General features: G+C 34.2%; 1 protein-coding gene and 1 long non-coding RNA gene across 8 annotated transcripts in view; one reads left to right on the forward strand and one right to left on the reverse strand.

The window, feature by feature from the left end:
• The window catches only part of Sarm (sterile alpha and armadillo motif), a 116,448-nt gene that overhangs the window by 74,295 nt on the left and 16,557 nt on the right, over window positions 1-25,596 (forward strand). For 3 of the 7 annotated variants that reach the window (XR_016140937.1, XR_016140935.1, XR_016140936.1), the window contains 3 exons: window positions 21,127-21,267; window positions 23,451-23,707; window positions 25,295-25,553. Coding sequence is in view for 1 of the 7 variants with exons in the window: in XM_025220070.2 (XP_025075855.2) it covers window positions 11,332-11,424; window positions 21,127-21,267; window positions 23,451-23,707; window positions 25,295-25,553 (750 nt within the window). In the remaining 6 variants the exon portion in view is untranslated. Of the gene's footprint in view, window positions 1-11,282; window positions 11,425-18,517; window positions 18,793-20,499; window positions 21,059-21,126; window positions 21,268-23,450; window positions 23,708-25,294; window positions 25,554-25,596 lie in introns of those variants that run through there. The other 4 variants (XR_016140934.1, XM_025220070.2, XR_016140939.1 and 1 more) reach the window with 3 other exon arrangements.
• On the reverse strand, window positions 11,179-11,825 carry LOC148934969 (uncharacterized). The gene is made up of 2 exons (XR_016140945.1): window positions 11,630-11,825; window positions 11,179-11,422 (listed from the first exon to the last, which is right to left on the reverse strand). It is a non-coding gene; the product is annotated as an uncharacterized LOC148934969 (long non-coding RNA).

The following is a 25,596-nucleotide window of genomic DNA, read 5'->3' on the forward strand; positions in this document are numbered from 1 at the left end:
AATATTATAAAACGAAAATAGTACATAAATTTTTTTTTATATAACTAAATATAAAAGAAAATTGAAGATTCAATTATGATAAAAAAAGTATTGTTTTTTTTTTTTTTTTTTTAATATGACTTTAATACAACAACGAAGAATTTTTTCTTAAAATTCAAAAATTGAAAAAAATAATAATAGGCATTTAAAATCCTGCATGATTGTGTTTTTTTTTATATGATTTTCCTGTTGATGTGATAAATATTTATTTCTGTATCAACACATTTTTCAATATATTATTCAGATATGTATGTACGTTTCATATCAACTGTATTATTTCACAAACAAATGATAAAATCGACTCGCTGATTATCGATCGTGATAATTCAGTTGCGAGAAAAAGGCGGAAAAAAATAGATATTTTCTGTTGTGACGATGTAATCCGTTTAATTTCTAATCGTCGCGTGATATTCGGTAGATATCGATAGAGGATACAGAGTGGGCGTAGGACACGTTGAGGGTTCGTGATTAAAAGGGGGTCCGATATATCTCGTCTCGCCTATTCATATTGTAATTTGTTGCGCGGCGATCGTGTGACTAAAAGACCGTTTTTTTTCTCTGTTTCAGGTGAGTGCTTCTTTAATTTCCATGTGAATCGCCGGTAGACTGGATCTCCGCTATTTTTTTCTCCGGAATGTCCTTTGTGTCGTAGCGAGTATCGCCGTTTGGGTTTGTAAAAAAAAAAAAAACGTATCTTTTTGCAAATAATAGCCCATCGATTCGCGCAATATAAGGCGGTTTATTAGCGCGAATAAAATTCCCGAAAAGCTTCTTTGCAAACCAAAATACGCAAGTATTTTCTTAAAAAAAAAAAACGATTTATAAAGATAGCTTTTGCGGATTCTAAAATAAGCGTGAAGATTTCTGTTTCATGGAATAGCACTAATTATAATTATAATATTTGCACACATCAGATACAAATATTTTAAATATATTGATAGTTGATAGATATCATATCTGTTATATGATATGAATAGGATTTTAATGTGATTAGGAAAAAATTTTTTATCTAACCACGTTGTACTTATATATGAGAGTCATTGGACTACCGCTCGCCACGTCGTCTGGTCGTTATAACGGTGCAGCAATAATGCGGTGTCCCTAGTATTGCCATGTCACGCACAATATAGCGATACGCAAGACGAGATGGGCATTTGACTTTCGTATTCGATGCATCGCTCATTCGAAGCCGCGAGCGATGAGTCACGACGATATGCTCCGCATGCATCCGCGCCCCTTCGCGAGGAGTGCACTCGGTGAATTAAATGAGTTTCTCCTTTTACGTCTTATTTTCTCGATAACTCCCGTTCGAGATCTTGCATAACGATCATGTAACACACTTTGAACACAGATTCGTGTCTAAAAAATGAACTCAACTCTGAAAAAAATCGTTTTTAACAAATCGTTTCTTTATATTTTTTGTAAGATAAGATAAATCTAAAATTTCTTTATACTCTGTAAATAAAATATTGTATCAAATAATAAACAAAAAAAAGGATAATAAAACAAAGAGATGTGAACTAAATATTTAAAAAGGAAGTGTAACGACTGTGAATATTTTTATGTCAGCAGTAAGCTATGTCTCGCATGATCGATCACAGACGTGAAACACGCGCGTATCGTCGCCAAAACACGCGAATGGATTCGCGAGTCTACTGACCTAAAGGCGAGAGAGGGAGTTCGGGGCCTCTTTCTCTCTTTCTCTCTTCCCCTCTTTTGCGGGGCCCAAGGTATGGAATTCCTTCGTGACTCATCGGCATTCGTCGCGGAGGTTGCCTTGGCCCACGGCTATGGGAACCCGTGTTGCCTCGTGCGTCTCGTTCGCGTCGCGTTTCCATGTCGCACACAGCGCGGAGTGTGAGTCACCGCGGCCGAATTTCTGCTCCTTTGATATCATCGTCGCCCTTCCCGAAAGTCGCCCCTTTTGGAAACTGTGATCGACATCGAGATCGGGGGAGGCGATCGCCTTCCTGCACGCGATGTAAAAAAACGATCCTTTTTATCGTTTTTATTTTATTTTCAATCTTGTACGAGTATAATGTAATCGGCAATCGTCTTTTTAATTTATTTTATATATTTTTAAGAAAGAGTTATTGAAGAATTCAGCGTTATTATTAATTATCAAAAGATTAATTAAAAAGATATAGATTTTTTTATAAAATATATTTCCAGGATTTTTCCGGATAGTCAATTCTTCCTGGAATATTTCCATAGGTGGTTCATATTTTTAGTAGTAGTTAACAGTTATTAAAAAGATGATTATTGCAGATGTTTATTTTCCAAAAAAAAATCTTCAAAGTGATATCTGGCTTTTATATTCTCGTTAATTGCGAGTGCGGTTCTCTGTCATTTTAAAATCGGCAACGCGACGAGGTGATCGACCTTTTCTCACAGAAGGATGTGAAATGACCGCACGCATTGCGTGCACTTGATAACGCACAATACGATATAGACGCTTAGCTCTCGGCATCTCGTAACCTTGAACTTCCTGCTCGAATGATTCACGAGTCTTTCATTCATCCACTCATTCATTCATGTTTCCTCCAAATCGCTCTTTACAATGAGTGCTTTTACACTAAATCCAGACGTAACTTTTAGACTTGTAATAAAAATTTCAGTCTTTGAGAAATATTTTAAAGATTCTGCGACATTTGTTGTAAAAATTGAATTTTCTATAGAATATTTAAAGATAATTTGTTTAAATAGTCTTAGGAAAGAGTTTGAGACAAAAATTGTATAATTCTCTAAATCTTAATAAGAATTAATCAATTAGCAATGATTGATTTTCAGATATGATGCATTTATAATATTTTTAACTTCTGTTAATACATTTTTCACAAATCAAATTTTTAGATTTAATTGATAAAGTATCAATAAATTAAACTGTACGTATATTATAAATGACGGGAACAGTTATTTTTTTGATGCTTGGATTTTAAAATTAATTTGTTACTTTAATGCGCCATTATTTGCTGTAATGATTCATGCTTTGCATTTTATTTAGAAAGTTACTACGAATTTCTGCGATATTTATAGATCGCGTAATTATTACGATTTAATGTGATTTCTGCAGCTATCGACTAACTAGCTGATGATTTTGCTGTTTTTATGACATAATGCATATTTTCAGCGTAGCCGCGATTGCAATGAATTTTTCGCGTGACAGATAACAGATGAAGAGAGACTAAGAAAAAAAAAAGAGATGCTTGTCGAGATGAATCACTCATCTCCCGTTCTACAACTGCCTCCTCGAGTATGTGAAGAGATTCCGGAGGTATGCGAGTCATGACTCATCGACCTGACAACTTGTACGATCACCTGAATGCAGGTTGAAACCTACAAACTCATAATAGACTTGCTCGAAAAAATTCTTGATAAACAGGAAAAAAAGGAGAGAAAACATTCTTCATCAAATTACTGATGATTTATGTGCAGATATTCAAAGATATGTCTACTTCCTGATTCCACTTTTGAAGATTGCAGTAACATTAATAACATTATCTAAAAATTGACGATGATCTCAAACGATAGGCAAACGATATATCCGAGTATTTCTACAACATATATTCGATATTTAATTAAGATACTTATTTAAATACAAATGATTCTCCCGGATGCAAATATTCGCGATTAACGCGTCCATGCGTTATCGCTCGGAAGACCGAGAGTGATGCAGTAGATAATTAAAATCGTTCGAAGTGGCGCATTAATTAACGAAAAATGCTTAATGATTCACCCGACCTTTCTCGCTCGCGTCTCGCATATGCTCGCAATTCCTACGCTAACGAAGCTTCGCCCGAAGACGGATCATCTTTTTCCACGGAAGAGCCGCCGCCTTCGCCGTAAATAGCGGCGCGAATGAAAATATTATTCGCCTCCTCATGCTCGCGCGTCTGCCTTATCGCCACGAAGGAAACCACGTGTGTGAGTACCCTCCGATAAGGTGTCGTGAATCATGGCGAACCCCGCGATGAGATAGAGTTACGCGTGCGACCGGTTACGAGACTCGTCTTGTATCGCCACATTGTTGCTCAAACTAATTGCGCACGACTAGATCGTATCGCTTATATAATTGGCTCGAGGAACGTTCTCGGGTGTTGAAATTTTAAAAGGAGGAGCAAAAATTGAAAAAATGAAATTAAAAATTTTTGAAATTTAAAAAATTTTTTTAGTACATATAATTTAAAAATTTTTTAAATTTTTAAACATAGAACAATGGTACCGATTGGTTGAAAGCACAGAAAGCATAAGATAAACGATATAAATATAAAATATATATATATATATATATATATAGAATGGTGTAAAATGCATTTATAAAAAGTGTAAAGGTAAATTGCGACGAAATTATTGTTGCAAATTGTTATCAAGAATGTTAATTGCTGGAACGACCAAGTTGCAAGTGAAGTTTTCGTCGAATATACTTTCGAATATAGTTGCAAGGCGCATTGCACCGGTCGATTGAAGTGCATCTCGATTTAGATGCGGCGAGTCTAGAGGAGCAATGTGCAATGACTAGGAAGTTGATGCGGTTTTAAGTCTGCACAAAACACAGACGCGTGCGATGGTTAAATTAAACTTTCGTGAGAGACCTCGCAAGCACGTCTGAAACTAATTTATCGTTTAGCTACTGCGCAGCTATTTGCTATCTCGGTTCTTCTCTCAGATTTGCGACTTTTATTCTATATTAAGGGATTAACCTACTTTGAGTGAAACTGAAAACGTGCAGCATTTCTTTGGATTGCGGGAAAAGTATAAGTGCGACTCATTTCCAATTTGGCATTTTATTAATACATGTCTTTAATTATTTATCTTGTAAATTTTATAAATTTTATTAGAAAATATTAATCTTTTTGCAGAGATATAGCATTCTGTGTCTAAATCTAGAATTTAAAAGTATACGAGTTGATTTTCAAACTCTATAACTCGAAGAATATTTCACCAAAGAATATTTTTGCACATCAATTGTAAGATTTCAAGCTATTTTTTAAAATTTCGATTTTTTTTTTGGTTTAATTTCAAAGTAGAATAATCCCTTCATTTCTTATTTGTACGCGCTTATTTAGGAATTATTTATACTCTATTAATTATTTATAGTATTTATTTTTTGTTATGCTATATAACAGCACGGAGCAAAGAACAGCATGGTTATGGTTTTTATGGTAAAAGGGGGGGAAAGTATGTATTTTTACGATCGCGAAAGCACTTTAGCCGGTGCGATGCATCGAAATAATTATCCGATCGGGAATAAAAATTCGCAAGGTAGTAAACGCCTCGCGCGCGGCGATGAAAAAAGAAAAATTAGGTTCTTTGAGGCTGCAGTTATGTCCGGCATCCTAATAGAACAGGCCTGCCTGCTTGTCTGTACGATCTTCAGATCGGCAAGAGAGAGGTTCGATGCACTGAATACTATTCGAAACATTCAGACTAATCGAAGAAGCTATACTCTGATTATCTCTCTCTTTTTCTTGAATTCTTGAATCTTCCAGTTGCTCTTCTAGCATCGAGATATTTACTAGTCATTATTTGATTCTGTACGCAAATTATTAAATTAATTCGAAGAGCTAAGATGTGCGAGATGTTTCGCCAACTATTATAGCTTTTTAGCTAATTTAGAAAATCAATTTAGTTTTCTTTCTACATCAATCTATGTTTAATATCAAATAGAAGGTAATTCTTGAGAGATGGTTGGTTCATTTTTTTAGATGTTTGGTATAAATCTAAAAATTTGTTTATGCACTAATTTTTAATTAAAATGATCAAAGGTAAATTACTTAAGATAAGTTTTACTCTATTCTGCGAAAACAATTTAAATTGTTTTTGTAATTGTAGCAGAATGTATTTATAAGAAAACAGTTTGTAAAAAATTTATATAAAATTACTCTTTATTTTTTTTTTTTTACATAATTTGGTCTTCTAATTTCCAAGTTGCAGAGAGATATTGGCAATGTTCACATATCAATGTATACATATATACACATACAAATATTTATTGATCGATGATATAAATATCAAAGATTCAAAGCGGACTAGTCAATATTTCCGGAAGTGACTAATGTTCGAATTCCACTTTATAGATGAGTCAATTCTATTTTTGAGAAACCTAATTTCGTTAATTTCCGTTGAGCTTCGTTATAGTTTTGTTAGTATTGGGAAGTTGTTTCTTGGTAGACAGTTATGAGTCTCGTTGGATAAGCGGCGATTTACAACTTCTCCAAGAGATCGCGCTTTGACAAGATCGTGACATTTATTCGCAAAATGAGTCACTAGACCGAGTCGTGGCGATCGTATCACATTTGTTATTCGTCCTTCTCGAGTCCAAGTTCAAGGCTTCGGCTTGTCTGAATTGCCAATGGCCGTCACCGAGTAGTGTAGAATTCTCGTTTAAATTTCTATGAATATTTATTTGAATGATAAAGAAAAAAATATTGTATTTTAAAATTTACGTCTAATTTTAGCAATATTATATTGTTATTATGAAACACTATGTAGAGTGTATCGTTAATCGGATTTTGCAAGTCTGTGATAATATTACTTGAAGTAATTAACAATATTAACAATATTAATACGATATTCATGCAAAAAATAGCAAAAAATTAATATAAATTAAAAATATGTAAATATTTTTTTCTATAAATTTTCTATAAATATTTACTTTAAATATCAAATTTTTTATATCAATCATTTTATCATTTTTTTAAATAATACTCTCTTGTGAATTCTGTGTAAAATATTTTAAACAAATATTTCAAAGAAATTGTACTGAAAACGGCGCTTAGTAATGTGTAAAACGTCGCGACAAATTTACCGATTGATGACGCGTATGTCGTAGCAGCATTGCATCATCGATGATGCATCTCGCACTGACGACCCTACTTTTGTCAGTTTAATTTAGCGGCACGTAGTAGTACGGTCACGGTTACATCATCAGTCGAATGAATGGACCAGTAACTCGTAATTCCGGCTCGAGTAGCTAACTCTGATTAATAAGAGGAAACGCTCGCGCGACTCGCGCGTCGATAATGACGCTTTATATGGTAAGAAATTACGGTGCCGCTATCGACTCGGATCGAAACGGATGATATTGATTATGTTGACAACATAAACGTGCTCTATGTTAATTAGTTGATAATTCCAGGTATCCGAGAATAACGAAGGCGTGATTAATAAAGTGCTATTTACGTCTAGCGCTTGGCAGTACCATATCAGGAATCGCGCGAAAACCGTATTTATAAATTCTAGATGCAAAATTATGGGTTAAAATTTATATTGAAAAAGGACACATGAAACTAAAAAAAAAAATAATAAAAATTTATGTCGGAACTATAAATGAAGAATAAAAATAGTAAGAACAAAAAATTTACAGAAACTATATTTATATTTATAAACTGTGAGAAAAAACTTATATATAAAAAATTATATAAAGATATGAATTATTAAGGAAATAAATATAGAAAAGTCAACTCAAAAAAAATGTTGCTTTCTTGATTAGAAAATTTCAATAATTTTCGATAATGTTTCAATAATTTTTCGTAAAATCAATTACACGTAAATTTTATATCAAAATAATAAATTAATAATAATATAAAATAATAATATAAAAAATAAAATTAATATAAATTTTATATGATAAAAATATTACATAATGAATATGATAAAACATATATGCGATAGATTATTTAAAAAAGACGAGTTATCGAATCGATATTTGTTGTATTTAGACATTTCCTTTTGCTTGATAAATGAATGTAAGTCTCATTTCCGGAGGACCTTTTATCAGAAACCATGAGTGTAAAAGGCATTTGGGAGACTTTGGCGATATGGTCGTACGTTTGCTCGTATTTACACACCGAATACCTCTCTCGAGAATATCGTCATTCTATTCGCCCCTCTCAATCACATGCACGATGAATCATTGCACACGTATAATTCTCGGAAGACAGTGCTTATTACGTGCGCCGCTATTACGAGGATCCCTCCGTCAAGTGGCGGGTTCAGACAAATTCACGGTCCATCTAAAATGCAAATACAATTAACAGATTGCTTGCAATAGTGACCCAGAGCAATAATATCATCACGGTTATGTCATCAGTTAAGCTATAGTTATCAGAAAGCTATAGTTACTCATCAGTAATTGGGAGTAACTAATAAAAAGAAAATAATAATAATGTTACATTTTCTTCTTTACATAATTTTACATACTTTCTTTTCTTTACATACTTTATATAATTTTGGAATAAAATAGCAAAGAAATTACATTGAGAGAAGAGTTTATTAAAAAAAAAGTTGTATGGTTACTTTAACGTGAGTATATTTTTCTTAAAATATTAAAAAGCGGGCTTGCTCTCAAATCTTTATTATTTTCTTTTTCAACTTTGTTTCTGCTATTTTATTGCGAATAAAAGGTATCTTGGATGTCTTTTTCTGGAATTCCACTTCCATTCCACTTCCTTACCTCAGGTGACACTTCGCTCTCTCTTTGCGATTACCTCAGTCTTCTCCTTCTCTTCCTCGTGCAGCCAGCTGATTCCTGACCACCACTATTGCCGTTGCGACGGCGGCTTCCTCGTCATCATAAAATCGTCATCGTCAGTAGACGCGCCGACTCCGTTAACAGTGGATGCGTGAATCATCGGATCGATGATACGATATCAAGAGATCGCACCGGCGAATCGACAGTGCATCCGCGAGTTCCGTTCGGTGAACAACGTTACGAGATCTCTTTCTGGATTTTTTATCAGAGGTGTTTAAACGACACGTTTTTGCCATTTAGTCACAGTTTCTCTCTCCCTCTCTGTTATCTATTGTTTTCATAATTTAATTATTTGCTTAAGAAATAATGTGAATAATAATGGAATAACAACGTAGCAACTGATGAATAATAAATGAATAATGATCAAATATTATATATATTCATAAGATAAGGAAGTACGTAAAAGTGACAGTTATAGTTTATCAAGATATTGACTCGACGATTAGTCTCAATGTCAGTTAATATTGGCAATATCTACGTTGTAAAATTTAAAGAGTGGAATTTACTTTGCAGTCGACAGTCCTTTAGAAACGTGGCCTCGCGTGTCGCGATAATCGCATGAAAATCCTCATCCGTCGTCAGTCGCGCAAAAAGAAAAACAAACAAGAATTGCAAGACAGAGAGAAAAACGTGTCTTCGATGCGTTCACAAGTCTTCAAGTATGCTGGTCGTCGTTTCTAGCATCGGTTACTACGTGACTTCCTTGCGGAAATAAAACAGATATTTCTACATTCTCTTCGATTAAATTATGTCCATTTTTTTTAAAATTAACTACAGTGTTCAAAATTTTATAACATTTATTGCAACACGAGATCGCAAGCATAACTTTTACAGATTTAGATTGGAAAGATTACGAAAGTTATGAAGTGAATCGAAATAAATACTATTTTGTTAATGAAGTAAAAAGATGATGTGATTAATAGAAAACAATTCATAACAATTAATTTATTTCCATTTGTATTTCAAAAAACAAGAATATTACCAATTTCTGCTATATTTATATTCGTCATTAGAGTGAACAACATCGATTGTAAAAAATTAATTATTTATTTATCGGACAATATAAGAATTTGTAAAGTTCCTCGAAAAAAATGTATATTAATTTAAAATAATATATTATATTTATATTTAATGCAATTGGGCAAAATTGCTAATACATTCATCGAATTTTCGATCGGGAATCGTCATTTGCTTGCGACAATTATAGATTAGTTCTTCGAAGTACTTGAGAAAACGTCTGTTGCCCACATTTATTCACGTTGCGAGAATTCTTTATTCGTATAAATAAGCAGAGATATTTAAACAGCTGTCACGATGAATTACTGTTACTCCAAAATTTAAATATCTAACTCTTCGATTAATAACGTTGATAATTCTGAAATTATCTTGGCTTTCGCGAATTATTTTCAATTTTTCATTTTGTTTCAAATATGGAGAGAATATTTCGATAAATAATCAGTTTTTACACATACAAAATAATTTTGTCGAGGTGTCTAAAAATTTGGCCAGATTTGGAAATAATTTTGTTGGGCTTATCAATATAATTAAACAAGAGGATCAAACTAGTTGCTAAAATATATAATTTTGCAGGATTATACGTTATGCTTAAACGTCTTAATTATCATAGTTAATACATAATTATCTTAGAGCCCAACAAAATTATTTTCAGATCTGTATTGGACCAAATTTTGAAATATTTTACTAAAATCGTTTTTCCAAAATTATTTTTTTCCGTGTGTTTTTTTTTTTTTTTTTTTTTTAATAACAAGAAACGCTTTCTTTTGCATTTTTCCATTTTGTAGTCCGGAGTAATATTTTCGTTTCCTTGGAATGTTGTTCCTCTAGAATTATTCATACATTACGTATTTGACTGAAACGCTCAAACTCGCTCGCGATAACATCCTTATCGGTGATTACACGCGATCTTTTCTCCTGCTTTGATAAAACGACGCCGACATTATTTCGAGAGTTTAATCGAGCAAATTCCCGCGATCTTGAATCTCGTCCAATTTGAACTTCCGAGAAATTACGGATGCTTGAACCAGGCTAGATCGATAACGCGATCTATGAAACACTTTATCACTGTTCACTCATATCAAGAAATTACAGCGTACAAAGATATAATCGTGAAAGCTCATCCTATATGTTGATCTTATGCGTCGTGGGAAACTTGCCTGACCCCGTTTCTTTGCGTCAATGCCATCTGATATTTATAGAGCGAGACGAACTGTCGATTAATTATATACTCTATTACTCAACGTCAAAATTAAGACAGAATTGAGACAGTCATTGGGTATCATTTTATTTTATATTTGGAATAGATTTACGTAATAGATTTTTATTTAAGTTACTATATTAATCTCATATTTTATTACATTTTGTCTTTTTAATAATACTGATTCAATAATTTATTTTAAATTGTCTTATTTTGCTTTGGTCTGTCTTTTATTCTGTTTTATTTTATGTTACTTTTCTTTATTTTTTTTTATTTTTACTTCATTTTGTTTTGATGTCATGTTTTGATGTCATTTTGCCACTAATTATGAGAGGGAGAGACAGAATTAGATACGATAAAATGAATTCTGATAATGAACAAGATTTCTAAATATATTTATATAAATTTATTTAAGCTCTACGAAAGTGAACGCCAACAATTGTAAGTGTTTGCACGAGGATTTTAAAAATATACCGCGAATTTTTTCTCGGACATTTGAATCCATCCTGTTGACGGTATTGCGAGAGTGTCGTTGATTTCATGAATGAGCGTCGACAAAGAATTGAACATGTTGCACAAGCATGGAAGTAGATCGCACGGCGCCGTGTATAAGGGCAGAGGTGCTTTTCTGAAATCTGTAAGTAGTCAGAAACATGTACAGAAATTGTATCTCGCGCTTTTTTTACACGACTTACTTTTATTTGCTACAACATTATTACTCGTCAATTTTTTCCTCAAAAGACAACTGTCAAGCTCCGTTATAAATTTCTCTTATTTTTCACCCTGATTTTCGTAATCTTTCAATTTCCCTCCCGTTGCCAGTCGGACAACTTACGACTTACTTAATCGCAACGTCACGTTGTCGCGCACGCGTCACCATAAGTCACAAACGCGAGATTCGCGTGCCTCGTAATATCTTCCGGGTGATCGGCGCCACGTCACGACTCGTTACGACGAGCGCGAGAGAGACGTGTGTGTGTGTGTGTGTGTGTGTGTGTGTGTGTGTGTGTGTGTGTGTGTGTGTGTGTGTGTGTGTGTGTGTGTGTGTGTGTGTGTGTGTGTGTGTGTGTGTGTGTGTGTGTGTGACATCATCGTGCTAAAACGACGAACGATGTCACACACGCCCGGCGATGTATCGACCTCTCCGGGAGAGTTCGATCCCCCGACAGCCGCGAGCCGCACGCGTGCACGCGTGCACGCGTGCACGTGAACTCGCGCGCGGGCAGTAAGACTGGGTCAGGTCCTTTCCGCGCGCGATGACTAATCGCTGTTGTTGATTGTTGTGATGACTGCCGGCTTCGCGCGTTCGCGAATCGAGCTCAGGATCGATACCTGATAGTCGCGTTTTTGCCGTTGCATCTCGAATTAAGCGGAAGTAGGACGTCTTTGGAAGGAGGAAAAGAAGACGAGAAGATTCGAACGAAATGAATGAGTAAACTTTCCAGTTTTGTCCGAATGTATTACGTTTTAATGAAACGTAAATCATGATTAGAGACGAAAAGATTGTTAGAATCTTTGTGGAATCTCGTTGATGTTTATAATTTCGTTATATAATATCGTTATTTTTATTAACAGTAAGTCTTGTAAATCAATGCACGAATAGATCCTGGATGTATCTCGTTGAATAAATTAAGGAAAGAGATGACTCATAGATTCATTGTCGTGATTTGATTGATGAATCCTCTACTATGACAAATATGTGTAAAAAAAATGTGCATCTATTCAAAATGCGAAGATTCTATATTTTGAAGAATTGAAAGACTATTACCACAAATTGTGCTTTATATTGATAAATTTTATTTTCTTTAAATATTATTAAATTATGAATAACCTCCAATAATATACCTGTTACATGGTATAATTATTACTCATATTCTTTTTATCTCTAATGACTATAAAAAATTTAGCGTTAAATTTAGGCCAGCGACATCTCGGTTACATAAGAGTATCTTTGATGTGCAATGTCACGTTAAAAATTAAATGGAACGACATTTCCAAAAATTTTATTTAAAATTTTTGCGTTTAAGTCTTTTACAGTCTTTTTGCATCTTTTCAAGACGTTATGTAAATATACTTCTTTTCAGAAAGTACAGAAATACTTGAGGGAGGAAAGACGTAAAAATATCCGCGTTACAGATCTCGTCGGGACTCGAAAAATATTTTCGTACATTTCGTAACGTGCATTTTACAACGCACTTAACACGCACGTTCCTCGAAGCGTCATTTGGACGGCGTCGTCGCGACGCGAATAAACGTCTCGCAAGGAGTTTCTCGAATAAGTTGACATCTAGTTCTTGGTAAAACGAATCTTGCCTCGGAATCACCCCGATTTCCATTTCCGTTCTTCTTGGAACAATCTGTTGGCTTTTCACGACCTTCCACCTTTTCCACCTTTTACTTTCTTAGATACGTTTATTGCGTGATAAGCCTAGCTCTTATGTGCCTTTCTTATATAATCGGAATGCTGCATGATCGAAATCGAAAGAGAAATCGTATTGTTCATAAAAAAGATCTAATATGAATATTTTTTTCTTTTGTAATTTCATACCAATATATTTTTCATTATTTCCATATTTTAATTACGTATTCAATTATTTTCAATTAATGCCGATCTATTTAATTATTTATTCTACATTTGCTATGAATATTTTTTATATTGTTTTGTATATTATTTATACATTCGCTTGAGTACTATTGCGTGAATGCTGACAATAGCGCTGATAATATCCGTTTATCGGGCTGCGTTATCAGGCACGATTAAATCGCATGTGCGAGTACATTTCGCAGCGCGGAAATGCTAGGAAATGCCAGGTATAATAAATATATCGGATTATTTTTAGCCGCGACGTATTCATCTATTCGTTGAAATTTCATTATCGATAACGGTAAATTTAACTGAGTGTGAGATTTCTGTGTGTTTCATTCTTCACGAACGCACGATTATATCATCGATATTTTGACAGGATATCAGATAATTGCTCATTCTCTTGGTTGATTCATCATTACTTCTGAAAAGATTTTTATTTATTTATATTGATTATTAAATATTTGCTAATCAAATTAATGAAATCTTCGCATTTGATCGCATTCCTTCAAATGTTTATTGAGAGAAAGATGTTTAATATAAAGATATAGATGTTAAATATTTGTTTGAATAAGATATCAAAGATGAGATGACATAAAGCTTTTAACGATTCTTGAAAATATCGTCAATCTTTTATATAAAAGAACTAATAAAGATAAGGAATAATTCAAGATTTATATATAGAAGATTGAATTACTTCAGACATAACATTCTTTATACATATTATCTATGCTGTTGATTGATTGATTTTCCCTCGAAAATTTTGATCATTTTTCTTAGACGAAATTGATAAGGAAGCAATTAAATATTATTTTTGATTTTAAAAGGATAAGAATGAGATAAAATGATTTATAGCGACGGGTTTTTAATTAAATATTTTTTTTATTAACAAAAATATAGAATAAGAAATAAATAATATAGAATGAGAAAACAAACATTAATATAATAATTAACATGTATAATGTGATTATTCTGAATATTATCTCACTTTTATTAAGAACATATTATAATTACCATCGGACAGTGATATGTAAATCATTCATTGTTGCATACACGTGGTAGTTAATCTTAAATAAAATAAAATAATAATAAAATTCACGTAAAAATTAGATAAATCAAGGACATCGAAGAAACGAGCTCTCTCTCTCTCTCTCTCTCTCTCTCTCTCTCTCTCTCTCTCTCTAATTTGCTTCAAAATTGAAGATTTGAAACTCTCATTTTCAATGTTATGATGCGACATCACGAAATATATTCAGAAGTCGTCGTTGCTAGTATAGTTGTACCAGCTGGCCTCCTTTATGCCTCGTATAACCGGTGGAACGTGTGCGTTCCTGCTTGCGTCTCGGCCGCACAAGGCGTCTTTGTTTAAGATGCTGCGAGTATAATGTACGGCAGGTACATTAAGGAGAATTTTACGAATAACACCAAACAACGCTCGAAAGTATCAACGAATCCGACGACAATTGGCCTCAAAAAATTAAGAAACTTTGTATCGAGCAATTAACGTTGAATTTGCTATTTAAATTAATCGAGGAATCGAACATGCTGTTTCGTAAATGCTTAATTTATTATATTCAATTCTTAATTATTATAAACATATGATTTTTAGAGATATGTGATTTTTTTAAATTTTATCTCTTTTATTTATATATGTGATATATTTATTAACGAAGCATAGCTTACAGATATATTTGCTTATAATAAATAGCATATTTTATTTTAAATTAAATCCACGATTAAAATTAGTTGAATCTATATTTTTATTATTACTTATTACTCTCGATTATTATTTATTAGTCATTGTAATTAAAATTGTTTTAAAGATTTTTGTATTGTCAAATAAAAATATTGTTTTTTGGAAAAATTTTTAGAATAACTTCAGAAACCTTCATGTTTATCGTTTCCCACACGGTATACAGAATTATAAAGTAAAATGCGCAAAAGAAGTGGACACTGCCGTGAAAGGTTAATCCAATATATATAGACAGCAACGAATCTTACTGGTCTTAAAGCTCATTTCACACTTAGTTGTTGTAAAATATAGATTGATAAGCCGCCGTTAATGTGTACATATTTGACTTTTGATATATGATTTTTATACATATTTATTTCATATTACAAAGTATCAATTCTTTTAACAAAATTTTCGTTCAAAATTTATTTTATGTCTTATGTTTTTCATATACATATATACATATTTCGCCGTTTTGCATTTGTCAATTATATTATTTTGCACACAGAAGAAAATCAACGCGACATTTTTTTTTATTTTTGAACGTAGCTTTATCTAGCTATTTTTAAAACGTAGCTTTATCTAGATTTTATTAAACAATCATTTTTTTTTATTATTTTGGTGGCATTTATTTAAGCCATTATTCGGAGAATTAAAAAGACCACCAATTCTGAACGTGACTTTATACGCCGTGCATAAAGCGACACGGACGATGTCGTCTTCGAATCGCCTCTTTGTGTCTGGCGAGAACCAAGACGCCTACATCTGTCTGCCGATATGCTTTCTCAGAGATAGCAGTTCTCGATTGCTTCAAGGTATACGAAGAAATCGATTCCACACTACGTTCTACACATCGCGTGTTTTCCGCAACTACTATCGGAAGTTTGTCCTACACTAAATTAGAGAAGAGTCAGATTTCTAATTAGGAACTTCACTACTCCATTAAAACGAAGCTAAACAGCATAGAAGTTGAATTAATAAAATTAAATGAAAATTAATAAAGGTTAAATGAAAATCATTAAAAGAAACGAAACTAAAAAATTTAATTATAATTTTATAAAGATAAGACAAAGAAGAAATCTTTTCTGATTTTTTTTTTCAAAAATGTTACCTAATGTTTTGTTTATACTCTAAATTGATTTCTTACTAATGTTATATGATATTAAGCGAATATGTAATACTGAAATTTGATTCTTTATATTTTTTCAACATTGCTTTCAACTCTACTAAATATTTTCAAAACGCTTCACATTCTAATCTCTCTTCGAGTATTAACAATGACGCGATAGTTTTCGGTTAATGAGAGAACGGATCTCTAGCATGAGTGTGAGCAATACTACGGTCAGTTCTAAATTGTTATTGCTGCTGGGCACAGAAAAAAGGCACTCGCGAATGCTATTTATGGCCGCTATAAATCAAACGGCGCCGAAGAGCGCGTGGCCGCCGCCGCAACGCGACGCGACGTGACGCGACGCGAGAGGCGCGAAATATATCCACGTACATTTGCTAACTCATCGAGATCCTCTCTCACACTCACGCATTTAGACTCGTCGCGCCCTGGAACTTCAAGAAGGGGCCCTTGACATTCCGGGATCGAAATCGAAGCCTCCCGACCCTAATCTCTAAATCACATCGATCGGAATTGCAAATGAAATTCCGAGACTGAGATCCATTACGAAATATTTTTTCATACTCATGATACATTCACGGAAATTATATAATTGAAAATATCATCGGGAATCATATATTTACATTGTGTTGTTGTATCGATAAAAAAATCAAAATTTATGAAATTGCAAATGTCGATGCAAATATTCGCAAAAACGTTGATAACAATTATTTGAGAGTATTTAATTGCAATGAAACATATTTCAATGAATAATATCAGCTAATACATTGATTAGTTTTATATGAAGCTCGAATATCGCGTGATATGTCGAGGACACCCGGTATACTTTCGCCGAAATTCCGCGACTGCGGGTTTCCTCGCACATCTCGCCAGACTGCATTCCGCTCTTTGTGTCCCTCTTTTCTCGCAGACAGTGCCAAGCTTCTTTCTTTCGCGGTCGACGCTTTCGCGATCGATGCTGATTTACGATGGTTGAGTTAAGCGGTTTCCGCAAGGATACCCTAACAAAGTGACTTCGTCGAGATGATTGTTCCCAATGAAGCAGAAATAAAGGAAATTCTTTTTAAAATTTTTCTTAAAGGGATTTCTTCTAGAATTTTTTCTGCGAAACTTTTCAATCGAAATCATTGAAGTTTTGAAATATTGGAAGATATGAAAAGAAAAAATTCTTTAAGTAAATATTCTTTAGGAAACGTTCGTGGATTTTGCAAAATTCTGATCAAAGATTATTTGATCAGTAATATAACTGATAAATATAATTGTGTTAATTATTTCTTTTTCACTAATACAATTACTAAAATTGATGCCACAACAAAAGAAGTTGCAAGTTAAGTCACACAACTCCTTTCTGGTCAATGAAAGATAGCAGGAAAATATAATGAGATGGCGAGTTCCTTGATGATTCTCTCAGATTGTCTTTTCGTAAACTTTCTGTCAAATGGCTTTTTGCAAAACACTTTGACAAATGCATTTTAGATCAGGGAGATAGGAAAGGGAGAGAGTTTCTTACATAACATCACTGCGACTAACAAAAAGCATCGTCTCTTTGCCATCGTCATTCTGGGAATCGAGTCTATCTATCTATCTATCGTTGTCCTACTTTATTGCATTGGGGTTATACTCTTAATCTAGATAGAAAAGTCTATTATTTTTGCATAATGGCTTCTCGGAATTACGGTATTAATTAGAACGTTTTCTTAGCCTTTTCGATGTCAGTATTTTTCCTTTTAATTTCTTCGAATACGTACATAAATCTTTATTAATCTTATCTATTTCTCATATATCAAATCTCTAACATATTATTCTTTCAACGAGAGAATATATATATTTTTACATTGTATTTCCCTGTTCATGTATGAGAGTATATTAGCCTTATCTTGTATTTTCTTCATTAATTTATTATTTTCTAAATTAATATTTAATTGCAATAAAATATATTTTACTTTAGCCTGTTTCACATTATTTAAATTTTAAATCAGTTTTTTATCGCTCCTATCTAACTTATTAAATTTTATCATTGTACCTAATCAAAGCCTATCGAATTCTTTTCCAACAGAATAATTTCAAAATAATTTAACTTTGAGCGTTCTCATGCAGATGATAAACAAAGGAGACGTCACAGCGAAATTTTACGCCACGCTGCCATTTAAATCTCCGTACTCGCGGGTCCCTTTAACTCGTCGGCGATCACGTGCGCGCACGATTCGTAAGTCGCGGCGGCGACGTCGCATGAGTCACGTGACGCGGCGCCACGTGATCAACGATGTCGCTACCGCACGCGCGGTTCCGTCCTTCCTCAGTGCGAGCGCGACTGGCGCGCGCGATGTTTGTTAGTTGTGGGGTTTGTGCCGCTGCTCTTTGTGCCAATCGTCGTCGCCGTCGCCGTCGTCGGCACGCCGAAACGCCACGTACTATCCGTTCGCGCGACTTCGATTCTTCCACCGTTAACTCGTAACACGGTAACGGGCACAGCCCGTCCTCGGAATCTCTTCTCGATCCTTCGCCGTCACGAAGACGCGTGGCCTACGTGGCGGTCGAACGCCAGCCTAGTGTCAGCTGGGTGCGCACTCCTCTCTCTTTACTTTTGTCTTTTGCCGGGTATAGCGCTTGTAGAATAGCTGGTCCTCGCCAGCTAAAACCCGAAGTTCGGACGTTTTCAAATTCGAATCGCGGCCAGATTGGGGTTTCCCATTATCCGTATTCCTAACGTCGCGGATTCCGAAATGACCAAATCGCGTGTCGCGTTATCACAGACAGCAGGAGCGATAGCGGATATCCCCGCTTCTCCTTTTCTCCAATAGCATGCCGCGCCGATTGTCTTTGTTTGTGAACGACACATCGATTGTCCGCTCTCTCGCGCACAAAGATACACGGCCTGGTGGATTCCCCAGAATGAATGCGCAGCTTCTTTTGTGCAATCACGTTTAGGAAGTAATTTGATCTAAATTTTTATTAAATTTATCAATTGAATTTTTTATTAATTCGTAACACTGTTCACCAATTTGCAATTCTTTTTCCTTAGATTTAAATTGTTAAGTATGCGCTCCAAAGTTTAAAAAATTTTCTTTGATATTCTTCGACTCGAGATCTAGTTAGGACTAGTTTCGATTGGAAAGAATTACGATGCTTGACTTAAAGACGTGCCACTTGTTTTTGGAGCACTTTAATTCGCCGAACATTCGTGCTTGATTCTTCCAGACCTCTTATGCATTCCATAAATACCGAGCAGCCTCTTTATTATTTATAAAGCTAAAATATACACGTAAAATTTAGCATGATAACATTTTGGAAAATGTAAGGATATTTATTTTTTTTCCGCATTCCGCTTAAAAGAGAGATTAAGACTTTCTTTCGCGCGATGGTTTCTTAGTGATTTCGCAGAGAGATGTTGAAAGAATTAAATCTACTCCAGCTTGACCAATTAATGTATTGTGTGCATCGCGTTTATTTTGATCCCTTCCGAGAAATAAATCGCACGATATCAAACGTTATTGGCCGAAAAATGCCGGATATTGTGTCGCGTGCATTGTACGCGTATTGCACGCGCCCGAGTTCTCTGCGCCCACGCCTATGCAAATCCCGCGGAATTATCGAAAGAATGGACGGAATGCAACGTATCGCCCATCCACACACGTCTCGCGATAGTTGCACTTGTGCCGATTGTATAGTTACATTCATGCAAAAATGAGTTCTCCGAATGCAACAACTGCATGCACACTAGGCCGATGCATTTTGGTACATTTGATGCAACTGTGTGAACAATCGAAAGAGTTATCTTTGTGTTACGATGCAAATTAGAAGTAATCAATATAGCCATTGCTAAATAAGTAATAAAAATAAAATTTAGTTGAATGCATGAAATATACTTGCCTGAGAGAGGAGTATGTAATATTTGAATGAGATTCATTTCCTTAAAATATTATATATCATATATTACTCTTGCGTTCCAAGAAATATGAATGTTACGCGACTGCAATATTGCCGACTATATTGTTATATTGCAAAATTATCTATATATTGTATAACTGTATACATAAGGATATAACTATTTTGAAATTGTAAAATTTAAATTTAAATAATTGTCAAGTCGAAATATTTTTGTCGCCATTTTTAGCGTCTATTACTTTTTATTATTTAATTTATACAAAAACTTAATACTGCCAAAAAAAAAGAGTAAAAAAATAGCATTCTTATTTATATAATATCATTTTTGCATGTCACATTTACATTTGTTTACAGGTCTACGTATATTAATTGTCAATGGCATCCTTTGCTAGATTTTTCAGAACGATTTTGAATTACGTAATTGCATGCAGGCTGCACAATGGCGAAGTGTAATTGTCGGAGGAGTTTTATCGAACGTTTTTATCGACCTCGAGCGGCCTCGAGCGATTCTCGAGATGGCATTTCCGTCAACGAGCTTAGTATTCTGTCGTATATAGATGGAGAATACGCGAGACTAGAAAGCTCGATCACCTTTCGGAATCGGAGCGGAATTTGCTAGAGAGATCCGGGTTCGATCGCGCATTTCTTGATCGCGACGAGCTTTTTATCAACGAACGAACGCGTGGGCCCGTTTTTCCATATTTCACTCGTTTATGCATTTGTGCGCGTACTTTCGTGTAGTACGACACGAACTCGCTGCGACTCGAGTCCCGCCAAGCTCGAGTTGCCAATTATTTCCCAGGGCCTATTATTAGGCCCTTGCAGTCGGCGAATGCCCGCGCCGGACTTAATTAACGCGCAATTAAAACATCCGGGCGCGATCGTCAATATATTTTTCTTACAAATAAATGCGCGCGCGCGCGAGTATAATTTTATTAATAGTAAGTAATAAGTAGCTTTAATATTTCGATTCCGTGTGATTTAATTTGACGATACGCCTGTTGCGTAGATGTCGGAGTTCCCAGCGGAGGGAGGCGAAAACGGAGACATGCAGACCGTCATGGAGAACTTCCAGAAGAAAAACAACCTAGTGACCGGGAGGACGCATCACGTCACCCATCATCCGCAGGTCACCACCACATCGTCGCAGGTAATTATCTTTGATGTGGACTGTTCTTTCTTTTTTATCAAATATTTGCGTATGCTTCTTGACGTCACGATTCTTTGAAAAATAGAAACAATACATCATTTGTATTTTTGTGAAAAGCCGACACATGTCTTCGCGCGATACGTTCCGAATATTTACCGATAATTGACGCACGTGAGAAGTACGGCTTTTTCATTCGAAACGAATTCGAAAACATGTCTACCGACACGTGCAAATTCCCGGAAGACAGATCTCGTTACAAAGGAAACTAGTAAAGAAGAAGAAATTGCGATCTAAAGATACGATTTGAAATTCTGAATTAAATTTCAATCGCGACCTTTGTAGCTTCGCACGGCATAATTTTCCATTATGCAATACCGAATTAATTGTTAAACGCGTTAAATCCGTTGTATTGAATTAATCTGTATCCAGTAAATTGATTGCACTAACCTCGAGTAAATCGAATCCTTTACGGGCAAAATGGTATATTTTTAATAGTCTTTACGGATACTCGGCAGAAACGAGTCGCGACGTGTTGCAATATTTATTTAGCCTCGCTGCTTCGAGGAAAAATATGATCGTCACCTTTTTCGCGATCGTTTCTACTAATTCGAGGATTACGCGCGAAGATTTACGCGGCCTTTAATCTGTCTTCTTTTCCGATCTTCTCCACGTCGGCCAGATGAGGTGTCGCGGCGCCTCCGACGCCCACATATGAGACGAATTTCCTGAAAGTAGACACGAAAATTTGGTATTATTCATTCGTCATGCTTCTATATCGCTAAAACCGCCTAAAATAATAATCACCGTCATTGCCCGCGCGAGTCAATCGATTCGCCTGACTGGCTTTCCATTCACATTCTTGTCGAATTTATCTTTCCGTTTTGCTGCTCTATCTTTAGGAACGCGATTATTAATTAAAAGTGACTTGGTGAAAAATTAAACTTGCGAAATCTTTATTAAACTTTTAAGATGACAAAGATTGCTCGATGCTGCACAATTTTAACGATACAAAGATAATGATATAAAATATTTATTAATATTGCCATTTCTATCAAAATTTCTTGGAAACATGAGGATTAATGACAATTCATTAAAAGTCACAAGAAAATATAACATAAATACACTTGTTTACCTAGATTTTTTTAGTTTAATCGTTTTAATTAAATTGTTTTTTATGTGTGTATATGTTTAGTTAAATCTTTTTTTATGTGTGTCGCATCGGATTCAAATGCAAGGCGGCTTTTAATCAGATTTGAAAACCGGATAACGTATTTGGCTAAACTGGTATGCATATGAATCTTCATGCCGATGACGTGTGACACATGTCGCGAACAGAGTGGCTGCGCATCTCACGAGCGAAACCACTTGTCGGACCATCTCCGATCATCGAGCAATCAGAAACGATCGCTCGAACGACCGTAGGCACTTACTACGCAATGCGGCCGCCCACATGCATATTTTTCCACTGAAGGTTAATTCCGCGCAATCTTGGTGAACCTTGGTACCGCGTTTCAAGGTTCCTCCTCTCGTCTTTCGAGAGAACGTTGCCTCTTTCTAAATTTACCGGGCCCTTTTTCGTCTTCAGGCTTGGTCGAGTCATCTCGTACCTCGTAATGACTACTGGCCGACCGCCAGCAGTCATTGCTGTGGTGCTATTGCGGATGCTGTTTATATTTTTCCCTTTTTCCCTTTTCCCATTTAACCCTTTTTCTTGTTTGCTCTTTCGAAAAATTATTCGAACGCTATTTAAAGATATGTAATGAATAAAAGTTCTTTAAAAATAATATTAGATATTACTTTTTACTAAGTAAAAATTAGGTGACTTAATTTTTTAACTGTGATTTTAATAACTTCCTTGATATTCAAATTTATTTTTTAAATTTCAATTAAAATATCTTGTCTTATAATTAGTTAATTACTTATTCATTTTAATTAATTTAAATGTAAGAGAGAGGAGCGGGGGAAAAACTGATTAATTGCCTACGATAGAGAATTAAAATCTAAAATTAAAATCTAAAAATTTTTTAAAAGCAAATAATCTGTTACACATTTAGTATAAAATTCTAATAGAAAAAAACAGGAAAGAGAAAAAGAGATAGACATAGAATTGAGGAGAGGCCCGAAGCGAATGAGTCATCTTATGCGGATCTTAAATAGAACGAAAACGGCTTTTGACTCGACAGATGCTGACGACAAATCAGAGCCAACACCAGAGTAGCAGCAGCACTAGCACCAGTACTAGTAGTAGTAGCAGCAGCAGCAGCAGCAGGGTGGCCAAGTCCTCGCAGAGGATCCTCACTTCGTCTTCGTCGAGTGAGATGAAGGCGAGCTCCATGAAGAGCGATCTGACAGAACTCAAGCGTGGCATCTCAGAAATGAAAAATATTTCGACCAACTTCTCGCAGCGGTTGCGCAGCAGCATGGAGAACCTCGTGGACAGGTTGGTTCATTCTCGAATGGCTATACCTCCAAGGGTAGATTTAATCAAAGGGGCAAATTGGATTCTTGACAGATAAATCCAAACTTTGAACCGTGAACTTTAGAACAATTCTTTGCGATTATTGATAAATTTAATATGATGAAGAAGTATTTATTACGAAAAAAATCTGATATTTCAAAAGAGTTTGAATATACGTGATACATTAGTGTTTCGTGAAAACGACGCGCGAGGTTGTGAGTGTGTTCTTTTCTCATAGAAATGATTAGTATTTTTAGAGTATCTCCGAGTTTGCCAGCGTGACGAGTCTAATGTCATCATTGCAATGTATTTTTTGGCTGTTTTGACGTAATAGTTTTAAAATTATCTGCTTTTGGTATATAATAATTTATAAATATGTCTTTATTTTTTAGACTAGATTATATAATGAACTATTATTTTGAAATTTTATTTTTTTTTATATTTCAGACTTGAAAGTGTCAAAGATAATATTTTTAATATGAAAATGAAACCTTAAAATAAGTTAATTTTTGAAAATTTTTGAAATTTTTGAAAATTTCTTTCTACAAATTAAAGATTCAAAAGATTTAGTGATTTAAACTGTTAGTAATACTTGAAAAAATTATCAATTTTATATCTCAATAAAAATTTGCAAATTTACAAATTTCTCGATTTTTTAATTACTTTTACTTTTTTCATTTCTAGTTATTAGTTCAATGATTCATTCCGTTCAGTTTCTAAAAATTCAGACGCACGTTTAGACTTTGCAACTAAGCTTTCCTAACTGAAAGCTCTGAAGCGTGTCAACGATGAATATTTGTATACGCATAATTTCGATTCACATGCTATTTTCGCGGCAGTCGGATTATTTTTAACGCATTGCTCACTCATGCTGTTTTATATTCTTCGGCATATAAGATAATCTTCCATTGCGATTATATCACAGCAAAAGATGCATAAAAAAATGTATATAATTTTATTAATTTCTAATCTGCATAATAGCATGGAAATATTTTTATGAATTTTACGAAATGTGCTATTGTATGATAAACTGACTACATTATTTTAATGGCGAGTCATCTTTATAAAGTAATCCATTATTAATGATACAAATTGATACAAATGGGATAATAATTTTTTTACGTGAGAAAAAAATTATAATGTAGAATAATTTTTTTTGTTTATCTTTCTTGAAAATGTTAACTTCCATAAATCAAAATGACAATGTACAATTTTTATTAAAAAAAAAATATCGTGTGTATTAGAATTTTTAAAGTAATTAAAATTTATATAACATGTTGCTTCAACTTTTATTTTTAAGTCTTTCTTATATATTTTGAGATCTTTCTGATATATTATATAAAATTTATATATATATATATATATATATATATATATATAATATATTTTTACTATATTTTTATTTAGAAAGAATTTTATGTCGAAATGTAATAAAATATTATCTCTTATTTATGTTTAATTTAATATATAAAATTCTCTTTCTTTAAAAATAAAAATTAATCGGAGACTAAAAGCGCGATATTAGAAATTTTATATGAAACTTACGTTTTTTTTTCGTGAATTTTACAGAGATAGCAGTGGACCGGAAGAGGCCGATCTCACAGAGCCATTGGTGACTTTTCCGGATCCAGACACGCCACCACCTGTCAGCGATGCTGTAACATTAACAGGCAATTCTCCGTCTCAGTTGAGTTCCTTGAACTCGCTGAATAATCTTCATCACAGCATAAGCCCGCCAATAAACATATCAAATATGGCAAATTTACCTGCCGGTCAGGAAACTATGAAATTCGAACAAAAGAAAATGACTAGCGCCTCGAAGACAAAGGTGAGCGATGCTTTTCTTGCATTTATTTTTTTTTATTTTTATT

The sequence above is a fragment of the Pogonomyrmex barbatus genome, unplaced genomic scaffold, assembly GCF_055798465.1.
Source record: "Pogonomyrmex barbatus isolate J1 unplaced genomic scaffold, ASM5579846v1 scaffold7, whole genome shotgun sequence".
Taxonomy (NCBI): Eukaryota; Metazoa; Arthropoda; class Insecta; order Hymenoptera; family Formicidae; genus Pogonomyrmex; species Pogonomyrmex barbatus.